Source organism: Felis catus, chromosome A3, assembly GCF_018350175.1.
Source record: "Felis catus isolate Fca126 chromosome A3, F.catus_Fca126_mat1.0, whole genome shotgun sequence".
In the NCBI taxonomy this organism is placed as follows: domain Eukaryota; kingdom Metazoa; phylum Chordata; class Mammalia; order Carnivora; family Felidae; genus Felis; species Felis catus.
This window is the reverse complement of record NC_058370.1, coordinates 28,199,858-28,216,123: the sequence shown is the minus strand read 5'-3', so window position 1 is coordinate 28,216,123 and position 16,266 is coordinate 28,199,858. Positions and strand designations below refer to the sequence as shown.

Genomic DNA, 16,266 nt, shown 5'->3' with positions numbered 1-16,266 from the left:
CACAGAAGGAGATACAAGTACGGAATAAGAGAGTTAAGAATCCCTTGGTGTTAGATTAAAAACGAAAGCATCAGTTTAAAATTTAAGAAAAGACTTTAAGGAAAAAGCCTTCAAGCTCTATTCATCTACAGGGCCTGGAAGCAATAGTATCCTTGTATTAATGAGCACATTCAGGGCCCAGATTTCGGTTGTTAAATACGATTCCCCACTAACAGAAATCATGGCTCCCTAGAAAACCGGCTGATTACAAGGCAGGGGCAAGGAGATTACAAGGGAAGGAGGGAATATCATATTGTGCCAGAAAGTGTGAAACGCTCTAAGAATGATGGGGACATGTCAAAAGGACAAAGAGGCAGCTTGAAAGGGTTCCCACTGGTCAACTCTGGAACAACTGAAGCATCCAAAGAATGATAGAAATGGACCATAACTTAGAATAAAAAAGAATCCATTGTCTACACTGGTATTTAAAAGAAACAAAAATAAAGGGGACAGGGAGAATAGAAAACTCTTTTTTATAAAAAATGCTGATAAATGTAGTTAGAATGATTAGAGTAGAAAATTACTGCCTTACAAACATCACTGTAGTAACTGACTCAGGCGAGAATCATCCACAGATGCCAAAACTACCGGGTAAAAGACAGTATGGTCTGCTAGCATAAGCCCGCAGATCGCTTATGAAACACAAAGGAAAACAGATGCCTTCACTATAGAAAGAGCTGGCAGACGCTGTCCTAACCAAGTCATCAAAATGAACCAAGTCAACAAGACAGACGTCTATGCCTGATGCAAACACCCTGAGAGCACAGCCTCACCTATGGGGCGCTCTTGTCAAAAATGTTCAACCGGAATCAAATGAGGAGGAAATAACCTAATAAACCTGATCACGAGGAAACAATCTGAACCTCCTACACAACAACTGACCTCAAGTCTTCAAAAATGCCAAAACCATGGAAAATAAACATCTAGGAAACTGTTCTGGATTAAAAGTAATTAAAGAGCCAGGAAAATAAATGCAATATGTGATGTTTGGTTGGGTAAGAAAAAAACCCCAAAGAGCCAAAAGACTAGTTAAAAAGGATACCGCCAGGATGACCGCAGAAATATCAACAGACTGTGTATTAAAGGACAGTCATATACCTACGTTTCATTTCCTGAGTGTGATAACTGTGTTAAGGCTATATAGGAGGTGCCCTTGATGAATACAGAGATACTGCTTGAGCTTAGGGGTGAAGGTTCACAAAGTGTGGAAATAATTCTCAGGTGGTTCAAGGACAGAACAGCACACAGAAAAACTAAGCAAATGTGGCGACACGTTAAAAACTGGTCAGCAGAGATGACAGGTGTGTGAGCGTTCACTGTAATATTTTTACAAACCATCCTTTCTGTGGGGCAGCAAATTTCAAAATAAAACGTTAGGAGAATGAGAAAATAAGCCAGACCGGGAGAAGATATTTGCAAAACTCACATATGATAAAAGACTGTACCCCAAATATACAAAGCACTCTTAAAACTCAACAGTAAGAGAACAGACCAATGAAAAAATGGGCCAAAGACCCAAATGAACACCTCACCAAAGAAGATGTGCAGACGGCAAGAAAGCATATGGAAAGATGCTCGGCATCATGTGTCACTTGGGAACTGTAAATTACAACAAGATACCAGCATACACTTATCAGAATGGCCAAATCTGGGGGCGCCTGGGTGGCTCAGTCGGTTGAGCGTCCGACTTCAGCTCAGGTCACAATCTCGCGGTCCGTGAGTTCGAGCCCCGCGTCGGGCTCTGGGCTGATGGCTCAGAGCCTGGAGCCTGCTTCCAATTCTGTGTCTCCCTCTCTCTCTGCCCCTCCCCCGTTCATGCTCTGTCTCTCTCTGCCTCAAAAATAAATAAAACGTTAAAAAAAAAAAATTTAAAAAAAAGAAAAAAAAAAGAATGGCCAAATCTGCAAAACCGACACCACCAAACGCTTACAAGGCTGTGGAGCAACAGGGATTCTCATACGTTGCTGGTGGGAATGCGAAATGGTACTGCCACCATGGAAGACAGCACGGCAGTTTCTTAGAGAAGCAAACATACTCCAACATTCCCCGTAGTGAACCTGCAGGTCAACTATGGAGTCCGGGTGAGGATGTGTATTGATGGAGGTTCTTCCACTATAACAAATGGAGCACTTTGGTGCAGGACGCTGACGGTGAAGGAGGCCGTGTGGGGGTGGTTGGAGGGGGAGGTGTTCATGCCAACTCTTTGCGCTCGTTCACTGTGAGCCTAAAACTGCGCTAAAAAATAAAGTCCATTCAAAAGAAAACAAAGTTGGAAGCGGAGATCCAATTAGGTACACCTTTCCTCCAGGAGCCTCTTCTGACTGACCCCACAGCTCCCCTGTGGCCACTGTAGCACTTGTGGACGCTTGATTATATCACTTTACTTCACGTGGCACTTCCCATGTGAATCTTCTCTTAAAATAAATTAAAAACAGAAAAGAGAACTGAGAAGTGACTGTGCCCAGGAGACAAAGACCATTCTATTAACCTTTCTTGACTCTCTCGACTTCTCTGCCCTATTCCATTGTTTCTCTCGTCTTTTTCCCAGGGAAAAGCCATCACTTAGAAGTACCTGTGGAAGTCACCCAGGTGTTCTGAATCGACATAATCATCCAAGTTCAGTGTCAAATCTGATACCTGCTGTGAGCCACATTCCTAGAAAAATGAAAACAGAAAACGAAAGACTGGGGAGATTTCTGGGCTAATGGGTGAGTGGGTGGGTGGGTGGAGAACAACAATTAAATACTCAGTTTAAGGAAATATACATGAGCAAAGAAACATACCAGGAATGTCTGTAATACGTGAAATACTTCCAATGCAGAGGGGGCTTCTCTGATTTAGGAATATTGCCTTTCTAGGCAGAGCCCAATAAACCTACTTCCCAGGCTCTTTTGTAGCTTGGGCAAAGGCATGTAATTGAGGTGCCAAATGGATGCACGTCTCTGACTTGGAGGCAGCAACATGGAAAAGCCAAGGGCACACATCTTGCTAAAGAGGGGAGGCACAGACACACCAGCGGCTCACGAGAAGGTGCCGAGGGCCTGTAGCATCAGCCGGCACCTAATGCCTGGGGCGGCAGCAGCAGCAGTGGTTTCTACGGCCTGGTTTTGAGGGACTGTCTTGAAAGTCCAGCCTTGAACCTGTTTCTCTAGCCTTTCCAATAATTCAGTGAGCTATTCCACCTTTTAATAAACCCAATCTGTTTAAACTAACCTAAGGCAATTTTGTTATTTTTTACTAAGAACTCTGTCTGATACAAGATCTAAATGTTCATCAAAACAGAAAGGGATAAATACGTTATGGTTATTAGAGACTACCTCGTAGTTAAAACAAATAAAGTATATCTTTACATGGGAATGTATGTAGACTGCATGGTACTTTTCTATGAGCACGCAGAGACAACCAGGACAAACTTAACAAGAGTTCACTGCCCCTGTGGTGCACAGTCCAGTGGCAGAATACAAACACTAAATACCTAATTACAAACTGTGGTAGGTACCAGGCAAGGAAATAAAATGATGAAGTAGAGAGGCATAATTTAGATTTTTCTGGCAGGTGAGAGTAGGTAGTCAGGACTGCACTTTTTGAGGAAGTGAAAAACGGGAGGGAGTTAGCAGGGGCTAAAGGCAGAGAGGAGGGTGCGTGTGAGGTGGCCCACAGTGGAGGGGAAGTTTTTTCCATCCCTGGAAATAAGAAACGTAAGGGCTCCAGGATAGCAGAGAGCTAGGCTTATCCAAAGAAAAGTAGTCCTCTGGGCCTACAATAAGCATTTTTCCTCCTCTGTTGTCAGTGAAAGGATTTATCCTAATTTACATAATCATTCCCCAGTGATGGAAAAGTCCCTCCCTTGATAAAACCAGAAGGTGAATATCTTTGAACAGAAAGCTTTTTTATATTGAGGATTCTTGCCTCAGTTCCAAAAGTAGGATCCCTTGGATAAAGGCCTCACAAACATTTAAGGCCTTTGATCTGTACCGTTAAATGAGCTACACAAAGGTGATCACAACGTGTGCTCCCACCAGCAGATACCAACATGTCCCCGAGACTCACCAGCACATTGATGATCACGCTGTTCTCCACGGTGACAGCCTTCACGAGGAGCTTTCTGGACCCATCCTTCGACTCATACCGGAGGACATACAGGTCTTTATTGCTATTCCATTCGGCTGGGAGCAGTTCTGATTTCTTATCATTGGGACCCGGCTGAGAAGACACCAGGGTTGAGAGGAGATGACGACCTCAGAGCACAGAGCGAGGAAGGACTTCACAGACAATCTAATCCCACTCCCTCATCTCACAGGTTAAGGACATGGAGGTCAACAGAAACAAAAGGTCCAAGTCAGAGGTCTGGGATCTATCTCTGGGCTCCTGCTCTAGTGCTTTCTGCCTTGTAGCTGCCTGCCTTTGTGACACAGTACTGGAACCTGTCCAGAATCCGTCGCCTCGGGTTTACTAATAACGTCCTCTCCACCTCCCTCCCCAAGAATCAGGCCAATCTCCTGAAGGGATACTATGAAATTCTAAGGCAGCAGTTTTCAAAGCTCAGAACCTGGACCATCTCTAACAGGACCACCAAAACGTTACCTAAAAATAAAGATTCTAGTGCACTCTCGTCCAGGCTACTGTGGTGGTCGTTTGATACTGTTGAGGTTCATCTGTTTCAGAGTGTTTAACCACATACGATCCATTATACAGCATTCCGCTGCCGTGAAGTTCACAGCTACATACAGTGTGGCGCTGCATGAACACGCTGCAAGGTACGCATTCGGTGGGGATGCATATTTGGACTGTGTACAGGTTGGCTGTTCTAAATGAGGCTGCTGTGAACATCTGTGTACACACGTCCTAGCACGCACGTAGTGAACTTCCACAGAGTGCGTACGAGGAAAGAACTTCTAATTCATGACATAAAGTCAAACTGTTTTCCAAAGAGGTACTGATTTTACACTTCCACCAACAACATAGGAGTTCTTGTATTCCAGGTGGTCAGCAACCCCGTCACTGTCCAATTTAAAAGTTTTTGCCAAGCTGGTGTGTGTAAAAATGCATCACTGTGAGTTGTGATGTCTTCTTTTTCTTTTTAAATAACTCTAGGACTTTCCTTTTACACATTAAAGTTTGAGAAGCAGTTTCTACACTATTTTTTTAAAGATCAAGTTTTTCTTTTTTTTTAAGTTTACTTATTTTTGAGACAAAGACAGCACAAGCAGGGGAGGGGCAGACAGAGAGAGGGAGACAGAGAACCCCAAGCAGGCCCTGCACTGTCAGCACAGAGCCCAACATGGGGCTCGAACTCATGAGTTGTGAGATCATGACCTGAGCTGAAATCAAGAGTTGGATGCCTAACCTACTGAACCACCCAGGTGTCCCCAAGCTTTCTTTTTCCTTAAATGTTTATTTCGAGAGGAAGAGAGTGCTCACTCATATATATGCACATGGCGAGCAGCGGGAAGGGGCTGAGAGAGAGAGAATCCCAAGCAGGTTCCATACTGTCAGTGCAGAGCCCGACCCGGGGCTCGATCTCAGAAACCGTGAAATCAGGACCTGAGCCAAAATCAAAAGCCAGACACTTAACCAAACTGAGCCACTCAGGCACCCCTAAACTATTTCTACAGTAATAGAGTGATTTACAGGTGGGGAAAGATTTCTTGAGATCCACAAATGAGAAAAAGTACTGTCTTTGAGACTGTTCCAAATTTAAAGCTTCTGCTCAACAACAGACACTGCAACACTAACAGGCAGCCACTCTGCCATGGCTACAAATGAAAAAGGATTAATAACTAGCACGTTAAGGGAATGCCTGGAAAATGAACAATAAAAATTAGGAACCCACTTGAAAACTTAGCCAAAGATACGAACAAGCAAAAGATAACGGCAGATAACAGTATATAAAGGACTGTTAAAAACTTGACTAGCATCCAGAGAAGGACAGGTGGAAATAACGAGATTCCAGGTTACAACCATCAGACGGGTATTATCCATTTTTCTATTTTTTTTTTTTTTTTGCCGGGTGTTCATGTGGGTGTGGGGAGAATGTGAACCTTCAGACACCGCTGGTGGCCCTTTACATTCCTACAACCCCTCTGGAAAGCAATCTGGCAGTATTTGGTGCGATTAGGTAAGCTGACACCCTATGACCCCAAACCTCTCTTCCTGGAAGAAACCCTGTGCACAAAAGCACAGGGGTCATGACAAGGGACCTTCGTCACAACCTTGTCATGAGCACCAAAGTGGAGGTGAAATGAAAAGATATGCTCACAGTGGAATACTATATAGGAGTTACAAGAAACAAACTAGATCAAATTGTAGCATCATACAGATATTGGTCAAAAATACAACTTAAACTTTTCTTAAAAATTAAGAAAAAATGTGATTTACAGCTAGGTATCACTCATGTAAAAAATTTTTTAAACACACAAAAACACTCTATACACTTTTCTCATGGATACCTATTTATGTGGCTAAACACAAGCAAGTGGACTGACTGGGAAGCTCTGTACTCAGGAGAGTATGTTGGGAGAAGCTGGACCAAAGATGAAAAACAACAGCAAAACCCAAAAATGGGCACCGCAGCCCTTACACACACCAAGGACAATGGGAGGTCAAAGGCCGAGAATTGTGGGCCTCTCCTCTTTGGTCACCCTTAGTGCTCAGGAATCCAAAGGGGGAAGTGGCCCCCAATACAATTTAAGATGTTGCAACTGGCATGGTTTAAAAGCTGGCTGGATGACAAGGAAACTCACAGGCCTGAAGCAAAGAAACGAGAGTGACAAAAACCGCAAGTGAAACGAATCAAAACACCCCACTAAGTGATGAACAGAAACAATCCCCCACATCCAACCGGGTAGGTTTCCTGTTAATAGGTTTAGTGCCGTGGATTTAAGGTTTACTTTGGAAGCCAAGAATTTGACAACGTGCCTCGTTTTTGTTCTGTCAGAGGCCTCTGAATTTATGTTTATATCCACCACATACGGCGTTTAACCCACCAGAATTCTTCCTCGGAGTATAGATAATTCATTAGGCTCACTCTCCTATGTCTCTCACTGCCGGGGAACTGATGGTACCAGCCCAAGGGCTGCCCTGATAATGGGGAAAACAGGTGGGACCAAGAGGGACTGGCCCTGGTGATAATCAGGCCAAACGTGGCATTCAACTGTCTTCTAGGCACTGACATCAGTATCGGGCCCCCCAGAAAGCTGCAGCTGGAAAGTAGCCAAGTGTATGGTTATACAGCTTAACACCCTCAGGTGAAAAATTTAAGGGCTGAGAGGGGCTGGGAAGGGCCCAAGGTCACAGTAAGTCAGGTGCACAGCTGGGTTTGGGCTTCAGTGGTTGCTTGGTCTATGGCTGGAGATTTTTCCCAGCCAGGTCCACCAGACTGGCCCCTAGAAAGTAAAGACAGTTGTCCACTTAGGCAAGATCCTAAGCATTCTTCAGTGACCATGAGTTCATCCCAGGGTCTCTGGGCTAAAATCCACCCAAAGAAACACAAACATCATCTTGGGCATTTTCTCTCTATGGTCAAAATCTTTAGACTCCTCCAACAGGAAACAAGATTCTCTGACTTCTACCTATGGCCATCTCTAACCCCTTGCTACCTGACCCACCTGACACCTCTGTAAAGCTCTTAGGAGGAGCGGCACTCACTTCGAGGAAGTGCTCCAAATTCAAACAGTCAATTTTTATTGAAGCCAATGGCCTCACTGCTCCTCTAACCAAGTTTTGCATGTGCAATTTCCCTGAACAAGAGGAGATAAAACCAAAGAGAAAAGCAGACAACTTTGTATTTAACTGTCAATATGCTAAACGATCAGGCACATACTTCCGGACCTTCCTCTCTCTTATCACCCTTAGAAGGGTGGGGAGCAGGAGGTGGCCGGAGAGGCAACATGAACATCCTCCGGGCATGGCAAACACTGTTGGTCTCAGCTGAGTCTGCTGGTCTCAAGGCAGACAATTAAACCCTCTTTTAAATAAACTGATAGGAAAGATGCCTCTCTACAGGCCTTCTGCTCCAGGGGACGCTGACTCAAGCAGCGGTTAGAGAAGGGGAAGTGCAATGTGAGCTTTAGCAGCACTTGTGACAAAGGGCACAGAAGCAGACACACCAGTGTGCAATACAAACACCTATCCCCAGAGGGCACGCAGGACTTAGCACTGGGGCGGGGGACACATGGACAGTGGGCAGTGCCTTTCAAACCTTCCTCCCCACCCTCCCTGGCCTTCCGTAAGATATCTGGGGCTGGCAGCTTTTTCTGGCCTGTATGAACTCAACACGTGGCACCATGAACACAGTGGAATTAGATGGACCTTTAGGAATCAGTGAAGGACCTTTTCTGTTCTTTAAACCAGTATTAGAATGAGATCGCATTCTTTCTGCACAGTTCACCTGAAAATTCGGCAAGGGGAGGATGCCGAAGGAGGCGATGACCTATAGGAACTGATGTCCCTAAGCTGTCAAAGCAATTCAGAGCTGTGGACGGGTGTGTGAAGGGACGATGCTGGGAGCTGATCTGCTGTGTTGATACGTCCCTGTGAAATGGGGAGAAGGGAGTCGCACAGGCCCTCTGTAACAAGTTCCTGTTCTGGGGGACAGATTCTGACTGTCAGACCAGAAGTAGCTAGCTGGAAGTAAACCAGGTGAGGTCCATGAGGAGGGGCAGAGAGCAGGGCAGACCTGTTAGAGCTGAAGGACAGGGCGAGAGGTCAGGGAAACAGAAGGCCCACAGAGGAGCCCCAAGGACAGGACCAGACCAAATAAGTGTTCCTCCCCCTCTGCTCTCCAATCCCACTGCATTCGGCACCATCCTGTACAGCAGCTGCCTGGACTTCCCAGGCCACGCTGAGGTGACATGACTGGGCAAGTGGAAGAGCCATTCAAGATCAGAAAGGTGACGTGAGGCAAGTGAGGCAACAGCTTCTCTTGGGGCCGCTATGCACCAGAAGGGGGGAGACTGACACTTCGGGGCGCCATCTCTACCCGGTCCCAAGGCCTGAATGCTGAAAGGCAAGGGAAGTGAAGTGCAAGATGGACGGAAAGGCCCAGAACTGAGCTATCTGGGAGGAAAACATGGTTTCTGCTTCCAAGTGTGTGTGTGTGTGTGTGTGTGTGTGTGTGTGAGGCTGCCCCTTCTTTTCCAGCCGTACCTCCAGTCCTAGATGCCACATGAGGGACGAAGTATGTGTGAGCCTGGAAGGGGGTAGGGATGGAGCTGCTAAGTGTGTATCTGGGGTCCCCGTGGGATACTTGAAGTCCAGGAGGATAAGAAAAGCCAGACATCCATGACAGTTCTTGTACTTCTAATCTGACTCCCGGTGGTGGGTGTGAAGTGTGAGATGGGGCAGCGGTCTGGCTCACTGCTCAGGACGGTGGAATGGGGCAGCAGGGAGTGGAAGGGAGTGCCTGCCTCTCGGTGCTCAGGATGTGCAAACTGCATTTAAGGAGGGATCCCTGAAAGCTCTGTGTCAGGACAGGAAAACCCGAGATGCTAAGGGTATACCTGAGACACTCAGGATTAGGGAGTTTGAGAACTGAAGCAGTGAAAAATGAGAAGGTTAAAAATCTCACCATAAGAGATGCAAGGGGTGAGGTGCCCCGCTCCCCAGAGCTGATGCAGGTTCCGAGGGTGAGAAGAACGGTGACAGGAAGGGGCAGGCTTGGAATCCTACGTGTATGTGGGGAGTGAGGCTGGGAGGATATTTTCTCTGCCGAAGTAGAAGAGAACTGAAGGGGCAGGAAGGGGGCCAAGCCCAGTTCTCACCAGGAAGCTGATGTGGAGGGTGAAAGCCACAAAGCAGGGGCAGAGAAGATGAACAAAGGCTCCAGCAAAGAATTATGCAGGAGCTTGGGCCCAGCAATCCCGGGGCTCTTTGGGCGTGAGGGCAAGGCCCCCAGCTCGGAGAGGCAGTCAGAGGACCTGCGAGCAGGAGGGGCTGACCCTGTAGGGCAGCTGTTGAGGAGGTAACCTTACCTGGCCCTCACATGCAGGGTGCAGGTGTGTACCTGTGTGGGGGGGCTGTTTCCCAGAACCTGAGCTGGGGATGACGGCGGTGAGCAGACTGCACGGGACCCTTCAGTAAAACGATAAGGGTGCGTATGTTCTCTGGGCCCCCATAAACGTGCTCGGACTCAGATATCTGGTGGAGGTTCGAGTGCAATATTGGGAACAGCACCCCCCCCCCCCCCCCCCCCCGCCGCTATGAGGGAAGGAGCTTGGCGGAGTTCAGGCAGGTGAGGAGTGCTCAGAGGAGCTACGCCCCTGTCTCGGCGTCAGGTCCACACGATCCTGGCCTGGGAGACTGCCAGGCTATGCTAAAGCGAGTTTCTGGTCCTTGGGTTCCAAAATCATGTTGTCCCAGCTGTGTTGAGGGGCGCTGGGCTGGGATAGCAGAGGAGCTCCTCGACCCGCTGTCTATACCGAAGGTTCCAGGAGCCCCAAGGCCCGGACTCCGGCGGGGGGAGGGCCAGGCGCTCTGGACCAGAACTCCGGACCTTGGATCCACCACCATACCACCACCACCCTGACCCCGGGCTGCCTCTCTGGAGTACCTGGTCGCCGACTCCCAAGCCGTAGTAGCCGTGCGTCACCACCTCCCAGTGCAAGAAACAGACGAGAGCGTCCTGCGCGCAAGTGATGGCCGGCGCCGCCGACGCGAACAGTACCTCCAAGCCCGCCATGCGCTCCCCCGGCTTCTGCAGGCGGAGGGAGGAAGGAAGGGAGGGAGTGCCGTGAGCCGACTCGGCCCTGAGAGCGCGGAGGGCTCCGCTCCGCTGCTCCGCCCGCCCAGGCCTAGCCCCACCTGCGGCCAAAATGGAGACGCCCGAGGGCCGAACACGGCCGCCGGAAGTAACTCCAAGCGCCTGACCCGTTGCGCCAGCGCCGCCGACTGGAAACCCGAGCGCAGCGCTTAAACGTTCCGCCACGCAGCTCGCAGGCGGGGCGGGGCGAGGCGGGGCGGGGCGGGGCGGGGCGGGGCGGGGCGGGGCGGGGCGCGGTCCTTTAAAACAGGAATCTCCTTTTTCCAGGGAGTTGGAGAGATCGACACACACGCAGGCTCCTAGGTTAGGTCCTCGAGGAGAGGCTACCTTGTTCTGAGCCACAGACTTCCCATCCTCAGAATAGGGTGGGCATGTGCTGGTGGAGGAAGAGTTTATGAAATATGACTAAAACATATTAATAATAATAGTTGGCACTTATGCAATGCTTGCTACGTGCCCCATTATTCTAAATGCCTTACGTGTATTCATTAATTTAAGCGTCACGACCCAACCCTGTACAGTTAGCGTTAACGGTAGCTCCGTTTTACAGAGGGGTGATTTTGACCCGAGATGACTCAGCCAGACAACGAGGGGCAGAGATGGTACCGGAACCCAGCAGTCTGGCTCCCAGGATAAAGTTTATTAAATGTTTATTGTGTGCTGGATCCTGTGCCCAAACCTCTACATCACCCTATCGACAACTCTGCGAGGTGTGTTCCATTATCGTCCCCGTTTTGCAGATGACAAAACCAGCCCAGAGAATTGAAGCCGCTTCCTCCAAGAAGATGCAGTTGCGCCTCTATGATTTTTGCCACCTGCTATTTCTTCAACAAGATTCTCGAAATCCGCTTACTGTTTTTGCTCAAGTAAATTCAGTTTTCCCATTCCACTCAGCACCCTATAGCAAGCCACCATCACCTCTGACTTGGATGTCTGCACCAACCTCTGAACTGCCCGAGTTCATCTCTTGTCTCCCAAAGTCTGTTCTACACTCTGCAACTGGAGATTCTGTTAGGACACACGCCAAGTCACATTCCTCCTCTGCTTAAAACTCTCCCAGGGCTCCTAACACACTCAGGGAGAGTCATGTCCTCCCTATGGTCTCTGGAAACCTGCATATGGTCTGCGCCCCGCCCCCCCACACACACCCCTTACCTCTCTCTGACATCATCCCCTCCAGCTCTCTTCTCATCCCCTGCACTCTTGGCTGTAATAATGTTGACTTCCATCCTCTCACACCCACATCTGATTCAAAAGCAAAGCTAGTCAACTTTACCCTCAAAATGTATTCTGAATCTGACCACTTCCTACCGCCTCCACGGTCTCCACCCCGATCTGATCTTCTAGCATCCCATACTTGGACTACTGCAGTAGTTACCTAACCAAGGTTTCCTCTCCCACATGTTCTGTTCTCCAGGTCTTTGCATGTGCCGCTCTCTCTGCCCGGAATGTTCTTTCCTCAAACATCTGGGTGGTTTGCTCCTTCATTTTAAGTGACTCTTTCTCTCACTTCCCTGGCTTCCCTGACGCTACATCCAAGATAACCTCTTCTATTTTTTTTTTTTTTACGTTTGTGTATTTATTTTGAGAGAGACAGCAGGAGGGTGCACGTGTGCGTGCGAGTGAGGGAGGGGCAGAGAGAGAGGGAGACAGAGAACCCCAAGCAGGCTGCGCATTGTCCGTGCCGAGCCCCACGCAGGGCTCAATCCCACGAACCATGAGATCATGACCTGAGCCAAAATCTAGAGTCAGAAACTTCACAGACTGAACCACCCAGGCACCCCATGTCTTCTGTTCTTTAATCCCTTCCTTACCCTGCTTTCTTTCCTGCAAAGCGTTAATCATAACCTGACCTTGTATCAGGTATTTATTTGCTTGCTTGTTAATTTCATGACTCTCTTCCCACTAGACCGTGAAAAAGGGAGCAGAGGTCATATCTGTCTTGTGCACAAGTATATCTGAGTGCCTTCCTGGCTCAATACACACTAATTGAATGAATGAATGGATGAATGAATGCTACGTGAATGAATTATTGGTGTGGGCTCAACTTAATGGGGCCGGTCTCACCTTTTTGCAGTTCACCCCTCACTTTGTTAGCTGGCCCCATGCCACTCCACATTTTTTTGTTCCCAGGATTTCTCTGGGACACCCAGATTCTCGAAACCCATCGGCAGGGATTCCAGCTAAGTGTCTGAGGTAGATTGCAGGTATGTTGACTGCACCGTGGGTGATGCTGAAGCTGGTGGACTCCTGAGCTACGCTGCCTGCGGCCCAAGACCGTTTACCCCTTCCACTGAGAAGCTCTGCACTTTTCAAGCCTCCCTGCTTTTACTTGCTCTGTCTCTTCTGCTTTAAATGTCTTCCCCGGGGGACGCCTGGGTGGCTCAGTCGGTTAAGCGTCCGACTTCAGCTCAGGTCACGATCTCACAGTCCGCGAGTTCGAGCCCCGCGTCGGGCTCTGGGCTGATGGCTCTGAGCCTGGAGCCTGTTTCCGATTCTGTGTCTCTCTCTGTCTCTGCCCCTCCCCCGTTCATGCTGTGTCTCTCTCTGTCCCAAAAATAAATAAACGTTGAAAAAAAAATTTAAACATGCTGACAAAGGGGCACCTGGGTGGCTCAGTCGGTTGAGCGTCCGACTTCAGCTCAGGTCACGATCTCGCGGTACGCGAGTTCGAGCCCCGTCGGGCTCTGGGCTGATGGCTCAGAGCCTGGAGCCTGCTTCCGATTCTGTCTCTCTCTCTCTCTCTCTCTCTCTCTCTCTCTCTGCCCCTCCCCCGTTCATGCTGTGTCTCTCTCTGTCTCAAAAATAAATAAATGTTAAAAAAAAATTTTTTTTTTAAATAAAAAAAAAATAAATGTCTTCCTCGGTTATTGAAAATTCCACCCATGCACCCATTCATTCGTTCACTAAACCTCCATAGGCTGTGTTGCCACGGATGGGGATGCAGACCGCGGACCGCACAGAGGTGCCCCAGGGGCCGACCCATTCCTAAGTGTCAACTGTGAGCCAGGCCCCAGATGAACAGGCTGTAGTTCCTGACACTTTGGAGCCCACGGTCTGGTGATTAAAAAAAAAAAAAAAAAAAAAACCAAAAAACTCACAAAGGTAACCCAGTATGAAGACTGCCATGACATAGGGGCACTTGGAGGTCTGTGCAAGCCCAGAGGAGGCAATCTAATTCAGGCTGGGGGTCAGGGAGGGCCTCTTGGAGGAGGAGATACCCAACTGCACTGCATCATGATGGACGATTGGGAGAGAAGTGAGGCACAAAAGGCGTCCCAGTAAAAGGGAATAGCATATGCAAAGCGTGGAGGTGTGAAATGCAGGTAGTGCTGTGTGCTTAGGGCATCGATGCTGCCTCCTGCATGAGGCCTTCCCCCATCTCCTCTGCCCACAATCAATTTCTCTGTCCTCAGTGCAGTTGGCATCAGTGGGGTGCCAAGGAGGGGACATGGGACAGCAAGAGCCATCAGTCTCACGGGGGAGGAGAATTTTATCATTGAAGCTTATTATAATGGCCGGTATAGTGATAATAAAAAGCTGGGGCGCCTGGGTGGCGCAGTCGGTTAAGCGTCCGACTTCAGCCAGGTCACGATCTCGCGGTCCATGAGTTCGAGCCCCACGTCAGGCTCGGGGCTGATGGCTCGGAGCCTGGAGCCTGTTTCTGATTCTGTGTCTGCCTCTCTCTCTGCCCCTCCCCCGTTCATGCTCTGTCTCTCTCTGTCCCAAAAAATAAATAAAAACGTTGGAAAAAAAAAATTAAAAAACAAAGCAGACAGGCCTTTGGTCAGCTAAATTACTGCTTTTAACTTTTTTACAGACAACAGCCCCCCCTCATTGCTTGTTCCCCGGGCAGACAGCTCCCCAACCCATCCCTTGGGTCAGCCACTGCTTTGCATACGATTAGGTATAACGCGAGTTTCGCAGAACTTTGTTTCCCTGTAATAAATCATCCTCCCTGTGCCAGTCTGGGTTCCCTCAGAAGCCAACCTGAGACAGGGATTTGAATGGCTTATTTGGGAGCTGCTTCCAGGAAATAGCAGCAAAAGGGTGGGGATAAGAGACTGGGAAGTGGCCAGGAGGTGTTAGGTGTTGGGAGCCCTTTACCTCTGGGCACCTGAGCTCTGTCCCGTCCAGCCACTCTGGGAGACACACATCCTAGACTTGTCCCAACGGAGGGTGAGAGAATTAAGTTGATTTTTTTTCACTCACTCCCGGCGGTTGAGGGCCGCTTCTGGGAGCATGAAAAGCCTTCAGGTAGAGAACTGCAGAGTTTAGAGGAAGTAGCCTTTGGTGCTTAGAGGTGACTGCTAAGGAGTGAGTTGGATACCACGGCATCTGCTATCCTCCCCACGCAAGGATGAGCCACGCCTTTGCTAGTCTGCGGCCCAGCCGGCAGCATGTAACAGATGCTAACATCTGCGTGTTGCAACAATGAGGTACGCTCTGTCTCTTGCACTAGGCTGGGAGCCCTTCGGGCCAGGACTATGTTCCATCCACGCTGAACCCCAGGGTACTCCACGGATGAGAACAAACGGGAGGATCCTCTGGGTCTGGAGGTTGAGGGTGCCCCGCCCCTGGTCCATCTGGCACTTTCTGTGGACTTACCGCCATCGACAAGAGTCTCGGTGGTCCCTGTGAGGCCTGTGATTGGCTGAGAAGGGAAGCAGGGAGAAGGTGCTTCCCCAGCTGGGCCCCCGCTACCTGGGCCGTGCAGAGCCCATGCCAGAGATGAGGGCCCAGGATGATGGAAAGAACGTGAGAGGTGGCTGCAGCCACCAGCTCCTGGTTACCAAGTGACATCAATATGAAGATTCCAAGCTCCCTGGAAACTGTCTCCCTGGAAACTGTGAAGAGGTGAGCTGAAGGGCAGGGCCCAAATGGGCACTGAGGTGGAATTATTCAACACTGGAAGCCTTCTGCTTTTGACGCCTAGCATCATTCCAACACCCTCACCTCCTCCAAGAAGCCCTCCCAGATTAATAATATTCAGTAGTGGAACCCGCTGGATGGGTTGGAATGTAAAGATTAGGGAAAGTTGCCTCCAGCTTTCAGAGAGTCTGGAAGTTGCAGGAAGTGCAGGAGAGCACCGCTGCCTCTTGTCCTGAGGCAGTATTCAGAGAAAAATCTGCAAAGGTGGCTGCAAAACTGAACTGAAACTGAATCCGCTGCTACTGGAGAAACAATAAGCTGCTTCTGCTGCCTCCCATTGGCTGAATCTAACCCGGAATGTTGCTGGCAAGTCATTCTGAAAAATGGCAGGCAGGATGGGGATAGGAGAGAGGCCTTAACAGACATTGTCCAGTATTGTCTTATTTAATCTCGTTAAAAATTTTTTTTAACGTTTATTCATTTTTGAGAGACAGAGCATGAGCGGGGAAGGGGCAGAGAGAGGGAGACACAGAATCCGAAGCAGGCTCCAAGCTGTCAGCGCAGAACTCGATGCGGGGCTCGAACTCAAGCACCGC

At 49.0% G+C, this 16,266-nt stretch overlaps 1 protein-coding gene across 2 annotated transcripts in view; it reads right to left on the bottom strand.

The window, feature by feature from the left end:
* The window catches only part of PSMF1 (proteasome inhibitor subunit 1), a 47,190-nt gene extending 31,612 nt beyond the window's left edge, over nt 1-15,578 (bottom strand). Inside the window, exons 1-4 of one of the 2 annotated variants that reach the window (XM_006929926.5) lie at nt 15,407-15,578; nt 10,589-10,732; nt 4,090-4,242; nt 2,612-2,694 (exon numbers count right to left, since the gene is read on the bottom strand). In XM_006929926.5, coding sequence (XP_006929988.1) covers nt 2,612-2,694; nt 4,090-4,242; nt 10,589-10,732; nt 15,407-15,412 — 386 coding nt within the window. In that variant the 5' untranslated portion in view covers nt 15,413-15,578. Of the gene's footprint in view, nt 1-2,611; nt 2,695-4,089; nt 4,243-10,588; nt 10,733-10,839; nt 10,979-15,406 lie in introns of those variants that run through there. The other variant, XM_006929927.4, reaches the window with a different exon arrangement.
* Between the last annotated feature and the right edge of the window lie 688 nt (nt 15,579-16,266).